The sequence below is a fragment of the Labeo rohita genome, chromosome 21 (genome assembly GCF_022985175.1).
Source record: "Labeo rohita strain BAU-BD-2019 chromosome 21, IGBB_LRoh.1.0, whole genome shotgun sequence".
Classification (NCBI taxonomy): domain Eukaryota; kingdom Metazoa; phylum Chordata; class Actinopteri; order Cypriniformes; family Cyprinidae; genus Labeo; species Labeo rohita.
The window spans coordinates 25692311-25711990 of NC_066889.1; the positions used below are offsets into that span (position 1 = coordinate 25692311).

General features: G+C 38.5%; 3 protein-coding genes and 1 long non-coding RNA gene across 4 annotated transcripts; all 4 read left to right on the plus strand.

Annotated features, from left to right (window-relative positions):
• The first annotated feature begins 846 nt into the window (after positions 1-846).
• On the plus strand, positions 847-2042 carry LOC127151998 (uncharacterized). The gene is made up of 3 exons (XR_007825016.1): positions 847-913; positions 1670-1744; positions 1973-2042. It is a non-coding gene; the product is annotated as an uncharacterized LOC127151998 (long non-coding RNA).
• A 22-nt stretch (positions 2043-2064) lies between these two features.
• LOC127152190 (proteinase-activated receptor 1-like) lies at positions 2065-3674 on the plus strand (the record flags this gene model as incomplete). The annotated part of the gene is made up of 1 exon (XM_051092689.1): positions 2065-3674. A coding segment is annotated over one exon (1023 nt), but the record flags the coding sequence as incomplete, so codon positions are not given.
• Positions 3675-3711: 37 nt separating this feature from the next.
• On the plus strand, positions 3712-6877 carry LOC127152191 (proteinase-activated receptor 1-like). The gene is made up of 3 exons (XM_051092690.1): positions 3712-3724; positions 5431-5499; positions 5793-6877. The coding sequence occupies exons 1-3, from the start codon at positions 3712-3714 to the stop codon at positions 6875-6877; spliced, it is 1167 nt and encodes a 388-aa protein (XP_050948647.1).
• A 3335-nt stretch (positions 6878-10212) lies between these two features.
• LOC127152192 (proteinase-activated receptor 1-like) lies at positions 10213-14793 on the plus strand. The gene is made up of 3 exons (XM_051092691.1): positions 10213-10306; positions 11791-11886; positions 13691-14793. Exons 1-3 carry the CDS (start codon positions 10213-10215, stop codon positions 14791-14793), a joined length of 1293 nt encoding a protein of 430 aa, XP_050948648.1.
• The last annotated feature ends 4887 nt before the right edge of the window (positions 14794-19680 follow it).

Sequence of the window (19680 nt, forward strand, 5' to 3'; positions counted from 1 at the left end):
TTTAAACTGCATGTTGGAGATCAAAATCGGGGCACCAAAGTCCATTATAGGGATAAAAATCCTGAAATGCTTTCCTCAAAAAGCATAATTTCGTTACGACTGAAGACACAAAAACGTGAACATCTTAGATGACAAGGGGGTGAGTACATTATTTGTAAATTGTTGGTCTGGAAGTGGAGTTCTCATTTATACTGCTCTATTTAGTATATTGTTTAAAATGAGTCTATAAAATGTTTCTTAGCTGTCTGTAATTTGCTCCTATTCGAGCTATTAAAACTATATTTCATTCTGTTGTATTCTTTCATATGTCTGAAAAGAGCATACTCTCACAGATACACAGACTGAGAACATTTGCACCAGGGTTGCCAGGTTCTCGCAAATAACCCACCAAATTGCCACTCAAAACTAGCCTGATTGCAGTAAAAATTGCATTTCAGGGGGTAAAATGCACGTTTTTTGGGTGGGGTTCCCCTGGTACATGAGCATTCCAGGGGCTAAATATCACGTTATTGCGATCGCTTCAACCCGTGGCAACAGTATTAAAGCCCAATTCTGCGGGAATACTGCACACTTGACAACACTGATTTGCACCCTGTTGTCATGGAGATGCAGCATGAAAAAAAAAAAAGACATGCCCAAATGACTATCATCATTCATAATTTATCTCTTAATTATTTAATTTGATTGAGGCTGAACACCCCAGTGATATCCTATCCCCATTTTCACATGCAGGAATCAAGAACAACACTGTGTGACTGCCTGTCCATCTAGGGTTTTGAAATATTTTCATTTGAACTTGAACTAAAGGACATTTTAGTGAGTTTCAGAGAAACTGGCAGCTGATCGGTAATCATGGGAGTGAAAAGTATCTTGTTTTTAATTACAGTTGCGCACACATGCACTGCAGGCGATGGTAAGTACATCATTTAATACCATTAAAAAATAATCTTTACCATTAAAAAATAATTTTGCATACCAGGACTTGTGACGTGTTTTGCTAATATGTACAAGTGTTATTGTAGTATTATTTATTTGCTATTATATTTTAATTTAGCTTTTATTCTCATATTACATAATTTAACTTTTATTAATTTAATGTGGTTTTGTCATTTTTATTAGTTTGTGTTTTTTTTTTATGTCTATTTATGTTTATTTTTATTTCAGTTTTTTTCCAGTTTAACTTATATTTCAGTCAAATTTTATTTGATTCCAGCTTCATTTCAGTAACAAAAATGATTTTTAATAGTTTTAATGTTATACTTTTAGTTAGCAATAACAATACCGTACAGACGGGTGGCAGAAATCTGATTATGCATTCATTTTAATTTATTATATCATGAGAATAACAGCTATATCTGTTGTTAGTGTATAATGTTTTTCATTGATGGATTTAGTCTGCAGTGCAGAAAGTATATTTCAGAATAAAGCACTATTGTTAGTTGTTTTCTGTCAGTGGTGTAGGTTTTATTTAACATTATTAACATCATCTATAATTCTTCATAAGCACTATTAAGTGTATTTATGCAATATAAATATCCCAATATTACATCATCTCCATTAAAGCCTTTTTGCAAATGTGTCTTCCTCTTAATTATTGTCAGGTGGTCTTATGAGAGCTTTCCACTAATGTTTTTGTGTGTGTGTGTGTGTGTGTGTGTGTTGATTACAGATTTTGGCTGTGTTCCACCTCCTCCATCTTACTACAGAAACACCATTAATTTCAGCTCTTCATCACCACAAAAGAGTAATATGCAACACAATATCATGGCAATTCATAACTTTAACCACTGACAGTTATGCTTACTTTTTTGTAACAATGGCACAAAACAGTGTTTTTGTGTGATTCATATTATACAAATGCCTACAAAACCGCCTCCTCATAAAATACCTTTTTCAGGTTGATAATACGCTGGGTGCAATAACTTAATCACCAATTCCCTGTACTCATCATGGTGTTTTATGTTGTTTACAGGTCCTGACTGCATTCCATCTGGTGTAGGTGCGTTTGTAGGCTTTGTAGCATCGAAGAAGAGCAGTACTCCAAATGCAGCCCGATATAGTCACACAGCTGCACCATTCCCTGATACACTCAACATCTTTGACGAGTCTGTTGACTTCCTTAAAAGCCTGCTGGTTACACGCGTCATGCCCTCGTTCTACATCATCATCATCCTCATCAGTTTGCCTTTAAATGCTTTGGCCTTAGTGACGTTCACCTGTAGGATTCGAGAGAAGAAACCAGCTGTGATCTACATGGCTCACCTGGCGTGTGTGGACCTGCTCTTCACCCTGCTGCTGCCTCTGAAGATCCACTACCAGATGAACGTCTCAGATTGGGTGTTTGGTGAGGCGATGTGTCGTGTGCTCACTGCGGCTTACTACTGCTACATGTACTGCTCCATACTGCTGATGATGTGCATGAGTGTGGACAGGCTGCTGGCTGTAGTGTTTCCCGTCGCTTCTCTGACCTGGAGGAGTGCAAGGAAAGCCACATTCATATGCACATTAGTCTGGCTGCTAGCGCTGGCTGGTACGGTGCCACTTCTCTTAATGAGTCAAACAGTTAACGTTAAGAACGTGGGCGTCACCTGCCATGACGTGCTACGCCAAAATAACCCTGCAGTACTGTATTATGTGTACCTGTTCTCTATTCTCTCCTGCCTCTACTTCTTCTTGCCTCTGGTTGTCACCTTAGTAAGCTACTCCACCATTATATATGCGCTCAATGTAAAATCTGATCGCTTAGCAACATCATCTTCAAACAACCGAAGGAGAGCTGTGATTATGGCTATCGCTGTGCTGATTGAGTTTGTAGTGTGCTTTGCTCCAACTAATGGCATTCTGTTGTACCACTGTGTTCAATTAGCTACTGGAGGCCACCGCGAGGGAGATTCATCATATGCGGTTTACCTGTTGGCTGTATGTTTGGGAAGCGCAAGTGTTTTTCTGGATCCTCTGCTGTACTACTATGGCTCGTCTCAATGCAGAAAGCAGATCCGCTCTGGGTTTTGGTGCGAGAAAGCAAAAAAGAGATCAAAACCGCAGTCAAACACAAAAACCTCTCAGTGCACTACAGCTGCACAGTAAAAATAAAAACGAAAAGTTGATCTCTTAAAACACCAACTATCCATTTTCTGAGCTGTATTTGTTTGCTTACAAGTTAAAAATGGATGATATATTTAGGCTGGTCTGTCTCAGCGGTCTAACAGGGCTCATCAAATCAAAGTAGGCGGGGTTTACTGTTCACAGAAGCAGAGCGTAAATTTCAGCGTGAAGCGTCAGTATTAATGTTAAAGCAAAGTGAGATGTAAGTAGCAAAACGTTTAATAATGTTTAACAACTTTTTTATGATAGAAGTGTTAAAGACGACAGACAGTAATATCTAGTGATGCAAACTACTCAACTTTTTCTCAAATATGCTTGTGTTTTTACACTGCGTCATCAATCGGCCATATTGGCGCCACTGAATGTAAACAATGCATATTTTGCTGTTTACTGCTGCTGAAAGTGATCAATTATTGTCATGTTTTGGGCCGTACTAATTGGTTAGACAGCGAAAAAACATTTGGAGTACTATAGACTGCCTATAACAAATCAAGGAGAAGAGTGCAAAAAACAGAGGAACAAAAGGCATTTGTGGTTGGCCAAACTGAACCAGGATTTCCATAGCAAGAATCTTGACCACATTAGCGTATTCAACATATTGCCAATATGGCATATCCGGGTAACTGTGCCACAACCAAATTGTGACGTAAATGCAAACCCTCTATTGAAAGTATGGTATCTCTACATGATTTGTGTAATTCCTAACTGTATGTGATGTGACAAGAAACGTTTTGCGTTTTCCACATTTCAGGCATGCAAATAAAAGTGCATTTGTGCATATATTAAAATATTTTATTACAAACAGAATATACTAGAATTTACTTCACCATTTTATGTATGCTTTAACGGATAAAAAGGCCCCTTCCCCATTAACATGGAATAAAGTGTAGGTGTTTATTGTCTCTTTGTGCACACTTATATATGTGGCTATTGTGTTGAGTCAGTGAAGGTTGTTGGAGAATATTGTTTAAAATGCATACTATATATATATATTTTTTAGACTTTGATGCATGTCATCCATATCATTCCATGTTAATAAATACATTAATAATATAGAAAACATAATAAATAAAACATTTTGATCATTGATTGTGCCCATGTCTTTGCAGTCCTCTCCATCTTTTCCTGAGTAACCAATGAGCTCCGCCATGGTGGATTCTAACTTCTGTTTGGATGCTGTTGGGTTACATCTTTATACAAACCCGTGGTAAAACAGCGTAAAACAATCAACTGAATTAATAATATCTGTCTGAAAATACAATACTCTCATAAACACATAGACTGAGTGATTTTGCACCCTTTTTCATGGAGATGCAACAACCAGATGAAAAAATGAAAATAGTGCATAGAGACCTTTAGGAGTCACACCCAAACATCCATCACCATTCGACTGAGGTTAAAGTCTCCAGTGATATCATCATTTTCACACTCAGATATCAAGAACAACACTGAGCGGCTGTGCCTCCATCTGGGGTTTTCACATTTTAACATTTTAAGTTGTTCTAATGTACATATTATAGAGTTAGAAACTGCCAGCTGATTGCTAATCATGGGAGTAAAAACGATCTTGTTTTTAATTATAGCTGTGCACACATGCACTGCAGGCAGAGGTAAGTACTTCAGTTCATGTATTAACCATTTAAAAATAATCTGATATTTCTAAATGCCAAAATTTTGTCAGTTGGCACTGCTGATGTAATGTGAAGTGTTATTTCAGAATTATTTATATAGTATAACAATGTATTAATATTTTGTATTTTCAGTATTTTAATTTGTAGTAATTGTAGTGCTTTTGTGATTTTTATTGGTTTTAGTTTTCATGTTGTGAAAATTTATTTTTCATTTCATTTTGTACTCAATGTAGTACTTCAACTTAAATTTCAGTTGTCAGTTCACTTTTTTATCTAATATTTATATTTTATTATAGCTTTATTTCAATATTGAAAACGATTTTTAATACTTTTAATTTTAGTGCTAGTTACCAATAACACTGTGCTGTACATGACACTGATGGGTGATAGAATTTATATATATATATATATATATATATATATATATATAAAATGAATACATATTAAATTAACTAACTGCTATTTTATAGGTTGAATTGTGAGGTTATCTATAGTTTTTATTTATTTTTATTTTTATTTTTTTTTATTTTTGCTTGATGTATTCTGTTTGCATGGAAAGAAGTATTGCTTGAATACATTTTCCTTTAGTATTAAAAAATCTCCATCAAAGTCTCTTTTTCAAATGTGTTTTTAAGTTTTTAAAATTGTCTAATGGTATAATGAGGGCTTTAATGGTCTTTTGTATTGATTACAGTTTGTAACACTGTTCGGGTTTCTACATCTAACAACATAACCACCATTACTCTGAACTGTTCTTCAGCACGTAAGAATAATATGCAACACACTGCATGGCAATTCTCATGACAATTCATAACTTTTTTACATTTGGCAAACTGGTGGCTAATTTGTATGGTATTATTCATAAGTTTTCATGCTTACATTTTTTTTAACAGTCGTATGTTTTCGTGCAGTTCACATTGTGCAAATTCATATGAAATTGCTGCCCTCAAAAAACAGATATTCAACCTATGTAGCTGCTCATGTAGTAAAGTTGATTGTATTTTTGTCTGGTAGTAATATGTGAACATCACTAATGGTGTTTTGTGTTGGTTACAGTTACTAAACCCCGAACAGTTAACACGGGTTCGTTCCTAGGCAAAAATGCGGCACCACCATACAATCACAAAACTACACCAATCTCTGACACAATCAATATCTTAGATGAGTCTGTTGACTTCCTCAAAAGCCTGCTGGTCACACGCATCATGCCCTCATTCTACATCATCATCATCCTTATTAGTTTGCCCCTGAACGCTTTGGCCTTGGTGACATTCACCTGTAGGATTCAAGAGAAGAAACCAGCTGTGATCTACATGTCTCACCTGGCGTGTGTGGACCTGCTCTTCACCCTGCTGCTGCCTCTGAAGATCCACTACCAGATGAACGCCTCAGATTGGGTGTTCGGTGAGGCGGCGTGTCGTGTGCTCAGTGCAGCTTACTACTGCTACATGTACTGCTCCATACTGCTGATGATGTGCATGAGTGTGGACAGGCTGCTGGCTGTGGTGTTTCCAGTCCCCTCTCTGACCTGGAGGAGCGCAAGGAAAGCCACATTCATATGCACATTAGTCTGGCTGCTAGCGCTGGCTGGTACGGTGCCACTTCTCTTAATGAGTCAAACAGTTAACGTTAAGAATGTGGGCGTCACCTGCCATGATGTGCTACACCAAAATGACCCTGCAGTACTGTATTATGTGTACCTGTTCTCCATCCTGTCCTGTCTCTACTTCTTCTTGCCTCTGGTTGTCACCATAGTGAGCTACTTCGCTATCATATATGCACTAAAATCGGATCGCTTAGCAACATCATCTTCAAACAACCGAAGGAGAGCTGTGATTATGGCTATCGCTGTGCTGATTGAGTTTGTAGTGTGCTTTGCTCCAACTAATGGCATTCTGTTGTACCACTGTGTTCATTTAGCTACTGAAGACCACCGCAAGGGAGATTCATCATATGCGGTTTACCTGTTGGCTGTATGTTTGGGGAGCGCAAGTGTTTTTCTGGACCCTCTGCTGTACTACTACGGCTCGTCTCAATACAGACAGCAGATCCGCTCTGGGTTTTGGTGTGAGAAAGCAAAAAAGAGAGCAAAACCGCAGTCAAACACAAAAACTTCTCAGTGCACTACAGCTGCACAGTAAAAATAAAAACAAAAAGTTGATTTAAAACAACAACAACAACAACAACAACTATCCATATTCTGAGCTGTATCATTTGTTTGCTTACAAGTTAAAAATGGATGACATATTCAGGCTGGTCTAACAATGCTCATCAATGTTAAAATGATTAGAGATGGCCAATCAAATCAAAGTAGGCGGGGTTTATTGATCACAGAAACAGAGCGTAAATTTCAGCATGAAGCGTCAGTATTAATGTTAAAACAAAGCGAGATGTTAATAGTATTTGACTACTGTTTTACGATAGAAATGTTAAAGATGACAAACAGTAATGTCCAGTGATGTAAACTACTTGACTTTTTCTCAAATATGCTTGTGTTTTCACAATGCATCATCAATTGGCCATATTGGCGCCACTGAATGTAAACAATGCATATTTGCTTATAACTGCTGCTGAAAATGGGCAATTATTGTCTTGTTTTGGGCCGTACTACTCAGTCAGACTGGAAAAGACATTTGGAGTACTACAGACTGCTAGAAGTTATTAAACTGTTTGAGGAACAAAAGGCATTTGTGGTTGGCCAAACTGAACCAGGATTTCCATAGCAAGAATCTTGACAACATTCATGTTAGTTCTTATAATTTCTGGTCAGGTAGGTGAAATATTAGGCTAATATCTTAATTAATACAGCTTGTACATATCTTTACCACAAATTAACTTTAGTTTGTCAAAATAATGCACTCTTTCTTGCTTACTAAGTCCTTCTCTATATGATTTAGCAGTTTCCAAACGGTTTTTCCATGGACAGCTATTGTTTACATTGGAATATGGCCGTGTATTCGGGTAACTGACCAAATTGTGATGTAAATGCAAACCCTCTATTGAAAGTATGGTATCTCTATGTTCTATGATTCAAGTAATTCATAACTTCATGTGATGAGACAAGAAACGTTTTGCGTTTTCAACATATTAGGTACGCAAATATAAGTGAATGTGTGCATATATTAAAAATTATTTATAAACAGAATATAGCAGAATTTACTTAACCATTTTATTTATGCTTTAATAGAAAAAAGTCCCCTTCCCCCATTAAGATGGAATAAAGTGTAGCTGTTCATTGTCTCTGTGTGCATACTTATGTATGCAACTATTGTGTTGTGTCAATGAAGGTTGTTGGAGAATGCATACTATTTATATACTTTTATAGACTTTGATGCATGTCATCCATATCACTTAATAAATACATTAATAAAATATGAAACATAATAAATAAAACATTTGACTGAAGCCATCTGATCATTGATTGTGTCCATTTCTTCGTAGTCCTATCCACCCTTTCCTGAGTAACCAATGAGCTCCGCCATGGTGGATTATAACTTCTGTTTGGATGCTGTTGGGTCACATCTTTATACAAACCCATGTTAAAACAGAGTAAAACAATCAACTGAATTAATAATATCTGTCTGAAAATACAACATTCTCACAAACACACAGACTGAGCAATTTTGCATCCTTTTTTCATGGAGATTCAACAACCGGATGAAAAGGTCCAAATAGTGCATAGAGACCTTCAGGAGTCACACCCAAACATCCATCATCATTCATAATTTATCTATTAATAATTTAATTTGACTAAGGTTAAATGCTCATCATAAATGCAAAATCTGGGTTTTCAAATTTTAGTATTTTAACTTGTTCTGATGTACATTTTATGGAGTTAGAAACTGACAGTTGATCAGCAATCACTGGAGTGAAAATGTAACATCAACATCATTGGGCTCTTACACATTATGTGGAGATTTGAGTCCTAATGCATCAATATATTGGTCAGAAGAGTGCAATGCTTCAGACCGCAAGCCCTAAAATGCATTGTGTAATTTTCCATTTATTGTTTTTATTTATTTATTTTTATAGTGTGTATTGTTTAATACAAATGCTACTGTTCACAGTATATCCATAAAGTATTCCTCCTTGTATTGTGTTTAATGTTTTGTAGACCTACCTGTAGTAATACAATGTGTTCCACTCCATTCCTGTATATGGCTGAAAAGACTCTCACAAACACATCTACTCACTACTCACTGTTGCCAACTTAGCAATTTATAAATCTAGCAACAACATTTATTTAGCAACTTTTAGCAACTGTGACTCAAATGACAAAAAAACACACATTTTCCCTCTAAATTACACAAAAATTGGAATTCAAAGGTGTCTAGCAGGACACACATCACTAAAATCAAGTTGCTAGATGCAGCTGTTCAATAATAATTGTTCATTTATGATAACACCTTGTTATTAGTTTCTACCTGCACTTGGTGATCAGTTTAAAAAATATTTAGGAAAATAGAAAAAAGCATTGTTAATTTCTAAGTTGTAACCTAAGAACATAAAATACAATGTGTAATTTTAAATTCAGGTAAAAAACCTGTGAAAAATAAATGCACAAAATTTCTTCAAATTAACGCAGTGCATTGTGCCCTGTTTTACAGACTTTTCTTAAAGTGTAGAATACTAACTACCAATACACTGCGTATGATATAATTGTTCAGAATGTATAGTTAATAAGAAAATACATAAAATGTTATTCTATGCTTTATTATTCTATGCAGTTTTGCATTGATTACATGATGTCATCGCGCAGTGACATCACAACGTCATTTAGCAACTTTCCCTGAAAATAAGATGGCAACACTGCTTGGACTGCTCAAATTTTCTCCTTTTTTCTTGGAAATGAAACAAACTCGTAAATGATAAAAAGAATCCTTATCCTAATAATACAAAGACCTTTATAATGAACAGACTAACAATAGGTGAGGGGATGTTTTGCAAAGCAAAAAAAATGTATTGTGGTGTTTGTAATGTGCTTTGCGCCAACAAATGACTGTTTGTCTATAGCCACCGGAGGCAGCAGTGAGGAGGGGAAATACTACTTGATGGCTGTGTGTTTGGGGAGCACAAGTGTTGTTCTGGACCCTCTGCTGTACTACTACGGGTCATCGGATGCTAAGTTTACATTAATGTGTGTTGGCAGTGTATGTACACATCTACCCTATAATGGTAAAAATCCATGCAGTGGTTTTTTAATTAATCTGTAAAAATAATATCCCCTTTTTCAAATCGAGCCATTCTCAGATGCCTGTCGTTGTGGCGTCACACCCCCCAAGAATCATATCAATTTGTGGAAAATGACCCCTTTAAATAAAATCCACTAATCTGAGCAGCGAGTCTTTGGGCACATCAAGACATTATATAAAGAAATAATGTTGGAATTTTAGGGAAAACACACAAATAAACCATTTGTTTATTTCTCATTCAGAGCTGTGATGTCTGTTAATTACAGCTTGATCACTCTGTAGCAATGAATTTAGGCTCAGTGGAGGTAGGAGGATCTGGTGAAGTCATCATTTATAAATCCGAGCCGCTAATCACAGAAGAGACTGAGCACTCAGAGAGTGAAGACGCACTGAAATTTATACACATTTAGGAAGTGACCCCTGACCAGTACTCATGGAGGTCAAAACTATCTTATTTTCCATTATACTTCTGCATGCATGCACTGCCACCTTTAACGGTAAGTACATCAGTGCAGTTCTACATGACAGAAGTTTGACTTTTAATTGCAGTCTATTAATGGTGTTTAACTATGCAGATGAAACCTTGACTCTGTCATATTATGTGTGTAAGGAAGCTTGTTTTGTGTAGATTTCTGGTTTAAATTGTGTTAAAGTTTTTTACTTTAAATGGGCTTCTTTTTAATATGATATATGTATGGTTCTCCAATCACCATATTGCCTTCAAATACCATATTACCACTGTACAAAAGAACATAGTTATAATTTTTCTATGTACACAGGTTAATATAGATGTGGTTCTACAAACAACAAATTCAAACAGGAATTACAAGGTTAAACTGCACTTAAAGGATAGTTTAGCCCAAAATAAAATATCTTTAATAATTTACTCACACTCATGTTGTTCCAAACATGTATGCCTTCCTTTCTTCTGTGAAAAATTAAATAAAAATTTTGGATGGAAGTCAATGATAGCCAAAACTGTTTGATACCACAATTCTTAAAAATATATTTATATTAAGTATTGCATGCTATTTTAACTGTTTATACATGTTAGAATGTTATATGATTTATTTAAATTGCACTAACATCCACAAATGAATAGGAAGTATTGCTGCTATGCCACTTTTTTGACAATATATTGTACATAAAGAGACTTCAATGCATTTAGGTCACATCATATGGTCATTTCCAGTGAACACTGGACTCTCAGCAATGCTTTCTATGAACCTTAGAAGTTTATTTTCTGTTTTTCCTCACAATCATTACACAATCTGCGTGAAATGAGCAGAGATCCACCTGCTAAAAGCAAATTAAAAAAAGAGTAAATTAATGTCCCAGTCACATTTTCTTGAAAAAAAAAAACAACATTATTTACACTAACTTACACTGAAAAAAAAAACACAGATCATGTTTTCCAGCCATCTGATGTTTGATTATGACTTGACAAAGTGGTAATATTAAAGTGTGTGGGTTGTTTACTTATATTTTTATTACATTCATAAAAAGTGACTTTCCCCCATTCATTCTCAATTACCCCCAGACCAAACCCACTGCACGCTTTAGGGGGTCTGTTAAAACTCAGTGGGCTCAGGGGAGGGAAGAGAGACAGAGACAGAGACAGAATCCAACTGTAAATTTACCCACTGGATTGTGTTGTTTTACTTTTGTATTTTGTTTTTCTCATCCAATTATTTGAGGAGGCACTGCCTCCGTACCTCTTTGGAGGAAACGCCCTTGGCTAAGAGATGCATTGTTAATAATCCTCACAAGAAATGTAGGCCTCTTTGCAAATGGGACCCAATTCCCTTTAGTAGCTTGTGTGTTTTCACTGATGGTGTTTTTTTTGGCCTGTTTGATTGCAGAGAGCTCTGTAAGCAGCTTTGAACAGACTGATGAGCTAACTGATGACAGCAAGTCTTCAACGGAGATGTCTGAGGAACTCGGTTCAGCGGCACCAGGTAGATTTTGCTGTCATGTTTCAAACTCAAAAAACTTTTTTCCGTAAAACACAAAGTTAAAAATGTATACTATCCCTCTTATGAAAGTATGAACACACCTAAACACAAAAATTAAGTTTGTTCATCCACTGTAAAAAATAAAAAACACAATTTGTTGAGTCATCTTAAAATAATTTGTTACCCTGCTGCCTTAAAATTTTAAGTTTAGTCAACTAAAATAAGTTTAGTCAACTTGAAAGGTTAAGTTGTACTAATTAACAACTTAGATATATGTGTTTGCTAAACTTAACAGATGGGTAAGTAACCCAGCTGCCTTAAAATTTTAAGTTGATTCAGCTCAAATATCTAAGTTGTCACTTAGTATAATTTAATATTTCAAGTTGAATATTTTTTTTTTGGAGTTGACTGAACTTAAAATTTTAAGTCAGCCAGGTTACAAATTATTTTAAGTTGACTCAACAAATTATTTTTTACAGTGTACAATTAACATATCTCTTCACAAGACCTGGACGCTCAATGCATATGGATTAGTTTTACAGTGTCTTTATGAGCTTTTTGGATATTTGAATGTGTGGACTTTTAATGGAGGGACTCATAACTCCCGGGTTTATTAAAAGATGAAGATGAATAAAAGACTTATGTTTTTTTAACCACATGAGGGTGAGTAAATGCAGACAGAATTTCCATTTTACACTTTAACAGCCATGAAAATCAATTTTTTTATATATATCAATAGTTATTCCTCATTTTTCCTTCTATTTTCAATTCTATTCACTTTTTTTTCTCCTCAAGTAGTAATACTCACCACCAACACATTACCAAAAAACATAAATAATAAAAAATTACAATAACATTTACATACATAAACACGTTTACATATAAAAAAAAGTAATAAATAAATAAAATTAAATAAATACAGAACACAGTCCCTAATTCTCAGTAATTCACATCAATTGATAATATTTAATAATTAAATAAAATAATAAACAAATAAATTAAAAGAGAGGGGGGATTATGTAAAAGGGTAATGGATATAATATGTTTTGATTATAGTGAATACTTTAATTTTAAGGGTGCCCATATCATTTCAAAGTGTATACTTTTACTATTAATTTCATGTTATCTTTTCCATAGATTGTACTTTAGACACTATGTCTAACCTTCTCCAAAAGTTTGCTATCACTTTAAGAGCTGTTATTCTCAATATTCTAAATACGTATAACTCATCTTTACTACATAGCATAGTTCCTATACCCAAAACTATATTTTGTATTTTTATTATATTTGATTTCTTAAAAAAATATTTTATTACTTACTTCTGTCCAAAAAAAAAAAGTATGTCTTCAAGGGAAAAACTGACTTGTATAATTGTATTACATGTGTGGGTTTTTTTTTTTTTTTTTGATGATGTCTTGTGTTGTCCTGACCTGTTTTTAGGCTTTCCTGAGTGGTCTCTAGCATTTAACATCTTAAACGAGTCTTTTGACTTCCTCAAAGGCCTGATGATCACATGCATCATGTTTGCCTCTAAACACTTTTTTTGTGACGTTCACCTGTAGGATTTGAGAGAAGCAACCACCTGTGATCTACATGTTTTTTATGCCTTTTTACTAGTTCAATATTGTTGATCTAGTAATTTTATTTCATTTTATTTTATTCCAGCTTCATTTCCGTTACAAAAAATATTTTTCATAGTTTTAATGTTAGTTTTAGTTAGCAATAACAACACTGTGCAGTTTATAATACAGTAGTCTAGTAGTAGTAGTATGAGAACTTTACTCATTGTGTTTTGTGTTGGTTACAGGTCCGACCCTTACTGTGTTTTTAGGCCTTTCTGAGCAGTCTCCAGCAACAAATAAGAGCAGTACTCCAGATGCTGTGCCATATAAGAGCAAAGGTGCATCAATCTCTGATACACTCAACATCTTAGACGAGTCTGTTGACTTCCTCAAAATCCTGCTGGTCACACGCATTATGCCCTTGTTCTACATCATCATCATCCTCATCAGTTTGCCCCTAAATGCATTGGCCTTGGTGACGTTCGCCTGTAGGATTCAAGAGAAGAAACCAGCAGTGATCTACATGGCTCACCTGGCGTGTGTGGACCTGCTCTTCACCCTGCTGCTGCCTCTGAAGATCCACTACCAGATGAACGCCTCAGATTGGGTGTTCGATGAGGCGGCGTGTCGTGTGCTCACTGCAGCTTACTACTGCTACATGTACTGCTCCATACTGCTGATGATGTGCATGAGTGTGGACAGGCTGCTGGCTGTGGTGTTTCCCGTCGCCTTTCTGACCTGGAGGACCACAAGGAAAGCCACATTCATATGCACATTAGTCTGGCTGCTGGCACTCGCTGGTACAGTCCCGCTTCTCTCAATGAGACAAACATTCCGTTTCCAGAATCTGGGAGTCACCTGCTTTGACTTGTTTGATGAAAACACTTCAGAGACATTATACTTATCCGTGTTCTTAATTCTCCCCTGCATCTTCTACTTCTTGCCACTGGTCGTCATCTTAGTGAGCTACTCTACTATCATTTATGTGCTCTGTGCTAAACGTGATCACTCAGTAACTTCATCATCTTCCTCAGACAACCGAAGGAGGGCTGCGATTATGGTCACTGCTGTGCTGACTGAGTTTGTGGTGTGCTTTGCACCATCTAATGGCATCCTGTTGTACCACTGTGTTCATTTAGCCATGGGAAGCGATGGGTCGGACACCTACTCGTCATACCTGATGGCTGTGTGTTTGGGAAGCTCAAGTGTTTTTCTGGACCCTCTGCTGTACTGTTATGTATCATCTCAATACAGACAGCAGATCCGCTCTGTGTTTTTGGGCTGCAAGGCAAAAAGAGCTGACATAACATCAAACACAACACAAAACACATACACAAATCCCATCTAAGCTGCACCGTATAACAAACAGCCTAAATAAAAAACAGATCTCACTTTAATCTATCTACCTTTTGCTTGGTCAATCCACTATATCACCCTTATCCTGTCTCTCTATTAACAAATAAATAAACATAACCTGATTACCATTTGACTGAAGCCATGTGATCATTGATTTTACTGATGTCGTTTTTCTGCATTCACAGTTTTGATTTAAAACAATCCTCTAGGTAGCAGTGTTTATCCATATGTCTACACAGGGTAAATAATCCGTACAATTTATGGTAGACAAATCTGTTGATCAGCGTAGTCTATTATATTAATTACCTTGCTTTTAGTTTGATCATTTTAACTTTATTATTATATTTTCTCTTTTTTACACTGCAAAAAATTAGGTGTCAATGAAAACCCAATACAATTCTTATTGATTTGCCTCATCATTTCACCAGCTGATATCTTCCATACATTCAATTTCCTTGTATAATTTGTACATAGAACATCTGTACTTACATTATATTGTCTACTGTGTATTGTCTTTCACATATTTATTCTAATCACTCGTTTATTTGTCTATTGTTTGTGTCTTTTCATTTATTTATTCTAATCACTTGTTTATTTGTTATCTTTTTTTTTCACTTGTGATCCTGTCTGTGCACTGGTAGCTTCTGTCACCAAGACAAATTCCTTGTGTTTGTAAGCAAACTTGGCAATAAAGCTCTTTATGATTTCGTAAAAACTACTGTGAATAAAATAGGCTAAGTACACCTTGGTAAACAGTTATGCTGCAATTCATTTGTGATAGCAGATAGCTCAAAGGGATAGTTCACCCAAAAAAAAAAAAAATTCTGTCATTAATTACTCATCCCCATGTCGTTCCAAACCCATAAGACCTTCGTTCATCTTTGGAACACAAATTATGGTATTTTTGATGATATCCAAGCACTTTATGACCCTGCATAGACAGCAACTGACACGTTCAGAAAGGTAGTTGTAACCGGGAGTGAGAGGCGAGAGGCGAGAGGCGAGCGGATCCATACGCAAGCTTTTATTAAAGGGGCGAGACAAAGACATGGTCGTACAGGCAGGGGGAAACGGGAGCAGACAGGAATATCACAGGCAATCGTAGAGAATAATCCAATACAAGCGAAAGTCCAAAAGGCAGGCGGCTAGACAATCAAAACGAGATAACCAAGCGGGAAAGAAAAAACACTGGGAACTAGGAACTCGGAACAAGAAATTAGGAAACGCTAACAATACAACAACAATCCGTGACTAGCATGGGGAAAGACCGGGGCTTTTTTTTGGTGCTGCTGATTGGTCACATGTGCTGATGCAATCAGCGTGATGCATGACGGGAGATGTAGTCCGGGGTGTGGTACAAGAGTCAGAGTGTGATGATGGGGTGAGAGTGACATCTGGTGGTGAGCGGACAGCGGGACACCGACCAGATTCGTGACATAGCCCCCCCCCCCAAGGAGCGGCTTCCAGACGCTCGAAGGAAACAACAGTCCAGGGGAGCGGTGGGGCAGGAGCGAGACAGGGCGAGGGCTGGAGGGCCAGGTCCATGAGGGGGCCCGGTGATTGAGGCAGGACCGACAGAGCAGATACCCTCCAGGGCGGGGCCGAAGGCAGAGCAAGAGCCCTCCAGGGCGGGGCCAGAGGCGGAGCAGGAGGCGCAAGAGCCCTCCAGGGCGAAGCAGGAGGCGCAAGAGCCCTCCAGGGCAGAGCAGGAGGCGCAGGAGCCCTCCAGGGCGGAGCAGGAAGCGGAGCTGGAGGTGCCGGAGCCCTCCAGGGCGGAGCCGGAGGCCGAGCAGGAGGCACAGGAGCCCTCCAGGGCGGAGCCGGAGGCAGAGCAGGAGCCCTCCAGGGCGGGGCCGGAGGCCGAGCAGGAGGCGCAGGAGCCCTCCAGGGCGGAGCAGGAGGCGGAGCAGAAGGCGCAGGAGCCCTCCAGGGCAGAACAGAAGGCAGAACAGGAGGCAGAGCAGGAGGCGCCGGGGCCCTCCAGGGCAGAGCAGGGACCTGCGTCATGGGCTGGGACCTGGGGAGAGCAGGGATAGAGGAGACAAACAGAAGAGCAGGAGGGGCAGGAGCCCTCCAGGGCAGAGCAGGAGGCACCGGGACCTTCCAGAACGGAACCGGAGGCAGAGCAGGAGGCGCCGAGACCCTCCAGGGTGGAACAGGAGGCGCCAGGGCCCTCCAGGGCTGAGCAGAAACCCGCATAATGGACTGGGACCTGGGAAGAACAGGGACAGAGGAGGCAGACAGAAGAAAGGGAGAAGCAGAGAGTTTTGAGGTTAACGCCCCCTCCACAAGAGGTTCTACAGCCGGCGCTGACACCTCTGGAGGCATTGGCGCAGCTTCTCCGACGGGGGAGGCCTCTGGAGGCGGACTTGAGACCAGACGGGGCAGTCAGGCGGGACGTGACTTGACTTTGGGCCGTCGGGCGGGACGTGACTTGACTCTGGGCCATCAGGCAGGACGTGACTTGACTCAGAGTGGTCAGGCGGGATGTGGCTTGACTCTGGGTCACATGGTGAGGCTCTAGACAGATAGACGAGATGTGACGGGGCTCTGGTGGGTCAGACGAGGCGTGACTTGACTCTGGGCGGTCAGACGAGGCGTGACTTGACTCTGGGCAGTCAGACGAGGCGTAATGGGGCTCTGAGCCGTCAGGCAGGACGTGACTTAGTTCGTGGAGATTGGCTGTGACTTGACTTGATTCGTGAAGATCAGTAGTGAACTGACTTGACTCTTGGAGATCAGCGGTGACTTGACTTGGCTCGTGAAGATCAGCGGTGACCTGATTTGACTCATGGAGATCAACGGTGACTTGACTTGGCTCATGGAGATCAGCAGTGACTTGATCTGACACGTGAAGCCCAGTGGTGACTTGAACTAGCTTGTGAAGATCAATGACTTTACTTGACTCAAGAACCACGGCTGTGACGTTGCTTGACTCAGGAACCACCGCCTTGACGTTGCTTGACGCAGGAACGACCGCCTTGACGTTGCTTGACGCAGGAACGACCGCCTTGACGTTGTTGGACTTGGAAGCTTGACTGGACTTGGAAGCTTGACTGGACTTGGAAGCTACAGCTTTGGCTTGACTTGACTCTGGAACAACAGTCGTAGCTTGACCTGGCTCAGGAGACACGGCTGTAACTTGACTTGACCTAGTATGAACAGCTGCTGCAATGTGACTTGACTCGTGGAGAACAGGTGTGACTTGGCTTGACTCGTGGGGAACAGCTGTGACTTGGCTTGACTCGTGGGGAACAGCTGTGACCTGGCTTGACTCGTGGAGAACAGCAGCTGTGTCTTGACTTGACTCTGTGTCTTGACTTGACTCAGGGGTAGCCGCCGCGACATTAAGGAGTGCCACTTTAGCTGCCCATACCGTCATTAGGGGTGTGTCCAGTATGTTTTTCTGGACCCTCTGCTGTACTACTTCGGCTCGTCTCAATGCAGACAGCAGATCCGCTCTGGGTTTTGGTGTGAGAAAGCAAAAAAGAGAGCACAAAATCCTCTCAGTGCAGTATAGCTGCACAGTAAAAATAAAAACGAAAAGTTGATTCTGAGCTGTATCATTTGTTTGCTTACAAGTTAAAAATGGATGATATTTTTAGGCTCATCAATGTCAAAAAAATGATTAGAGATGGCCAATCAAATCAAAGTAGGCAGGGTTTATTGTTCACAGAAGCAGAGCGTAAATTTCAGCATGAAGCGTCAGTATTAATGTTAAACAAAGTGAGATGTTAATAGCATTTGACAACTGTTTACGATAGAAATGTTAAAGACAACAAACAGTAATATCCAGTGATGCAAACTACTCGACTTTTTCTCAAATATGCTTGTGTTTTCGCAGTGCATCATCAATTGGCCATATTGGCAGCACTGAATGTAAACAATGCATATTTGCTGAAAAAATGGGCAATTATTGTCTTGTTTTGGGCCGTACTACTCGGTCAGACTGGGAAAGACATTTGGAGTACTACAGACTGCTAGAAGTTATTAAACTGTCTGAGGAACAAAATGCATTTGTGGTTGGCCAAACTGAACCAGGACAAGAATCTTGACAACATTCATGTTTGTTCTTATAATTTCTGGTTGGGTAGGTGAAATATTAGGCTAATTAATCTTAATTAATACAGCTTGTACATATCTTTACCACCAATTAACTTTAGTTTGTAAAAATATTGCACTCTTTTCTGCTTACTAAGTACCTCTCTATATGATTTAGCAGTTTCCAGACAGTTTTTCCGTGGTTTAGACAGCAAAAATTAGCGGAAAAATGTATTTAACGTATTCAGCTATTGTTTACATTGGAGTATCACCAATATGGCCGTGCATTCGGGTAACTGACCAAATTGTGACGTAAATGCAAACCCTCTGTTGAAAGTATGGTATCTATATGTTCTATAATTCATGTAATTCATAACTGTATGTGACCAGACAAGAAATATTTCGTGTTTTTAACATATTAGGCATGCAAATATAAGTGCATGTGTGCATACTAAAATATGACTTGCAAACAGAATGTACCCAAATTTACTATTTTATTTATGCTTTAACAAATAAAAGGTCCATGGAATAAAGTGTAGGTGTATATTGTCTCTGTATGCACACTTATATATGTGGCTATTGTGTTGTGTCAATGAAGGTTGTTGGAGAATGCATACTATTTATATATTTTTTATAGACAATATTTTTATGCATGTCATCCATATCACTTTATGTTAGCAAATACATTAATAAAACATAAACCATAATAAATAAAACATTTGACTGAAGCCATTTGATCATTGATTGTGATTGAAAATCGTGAGGTCATACGAATTCGTACGAATTAGCCACCTCGTAAAATACATATGAAATGGACGTGAGATAGTGTTGGTCACAC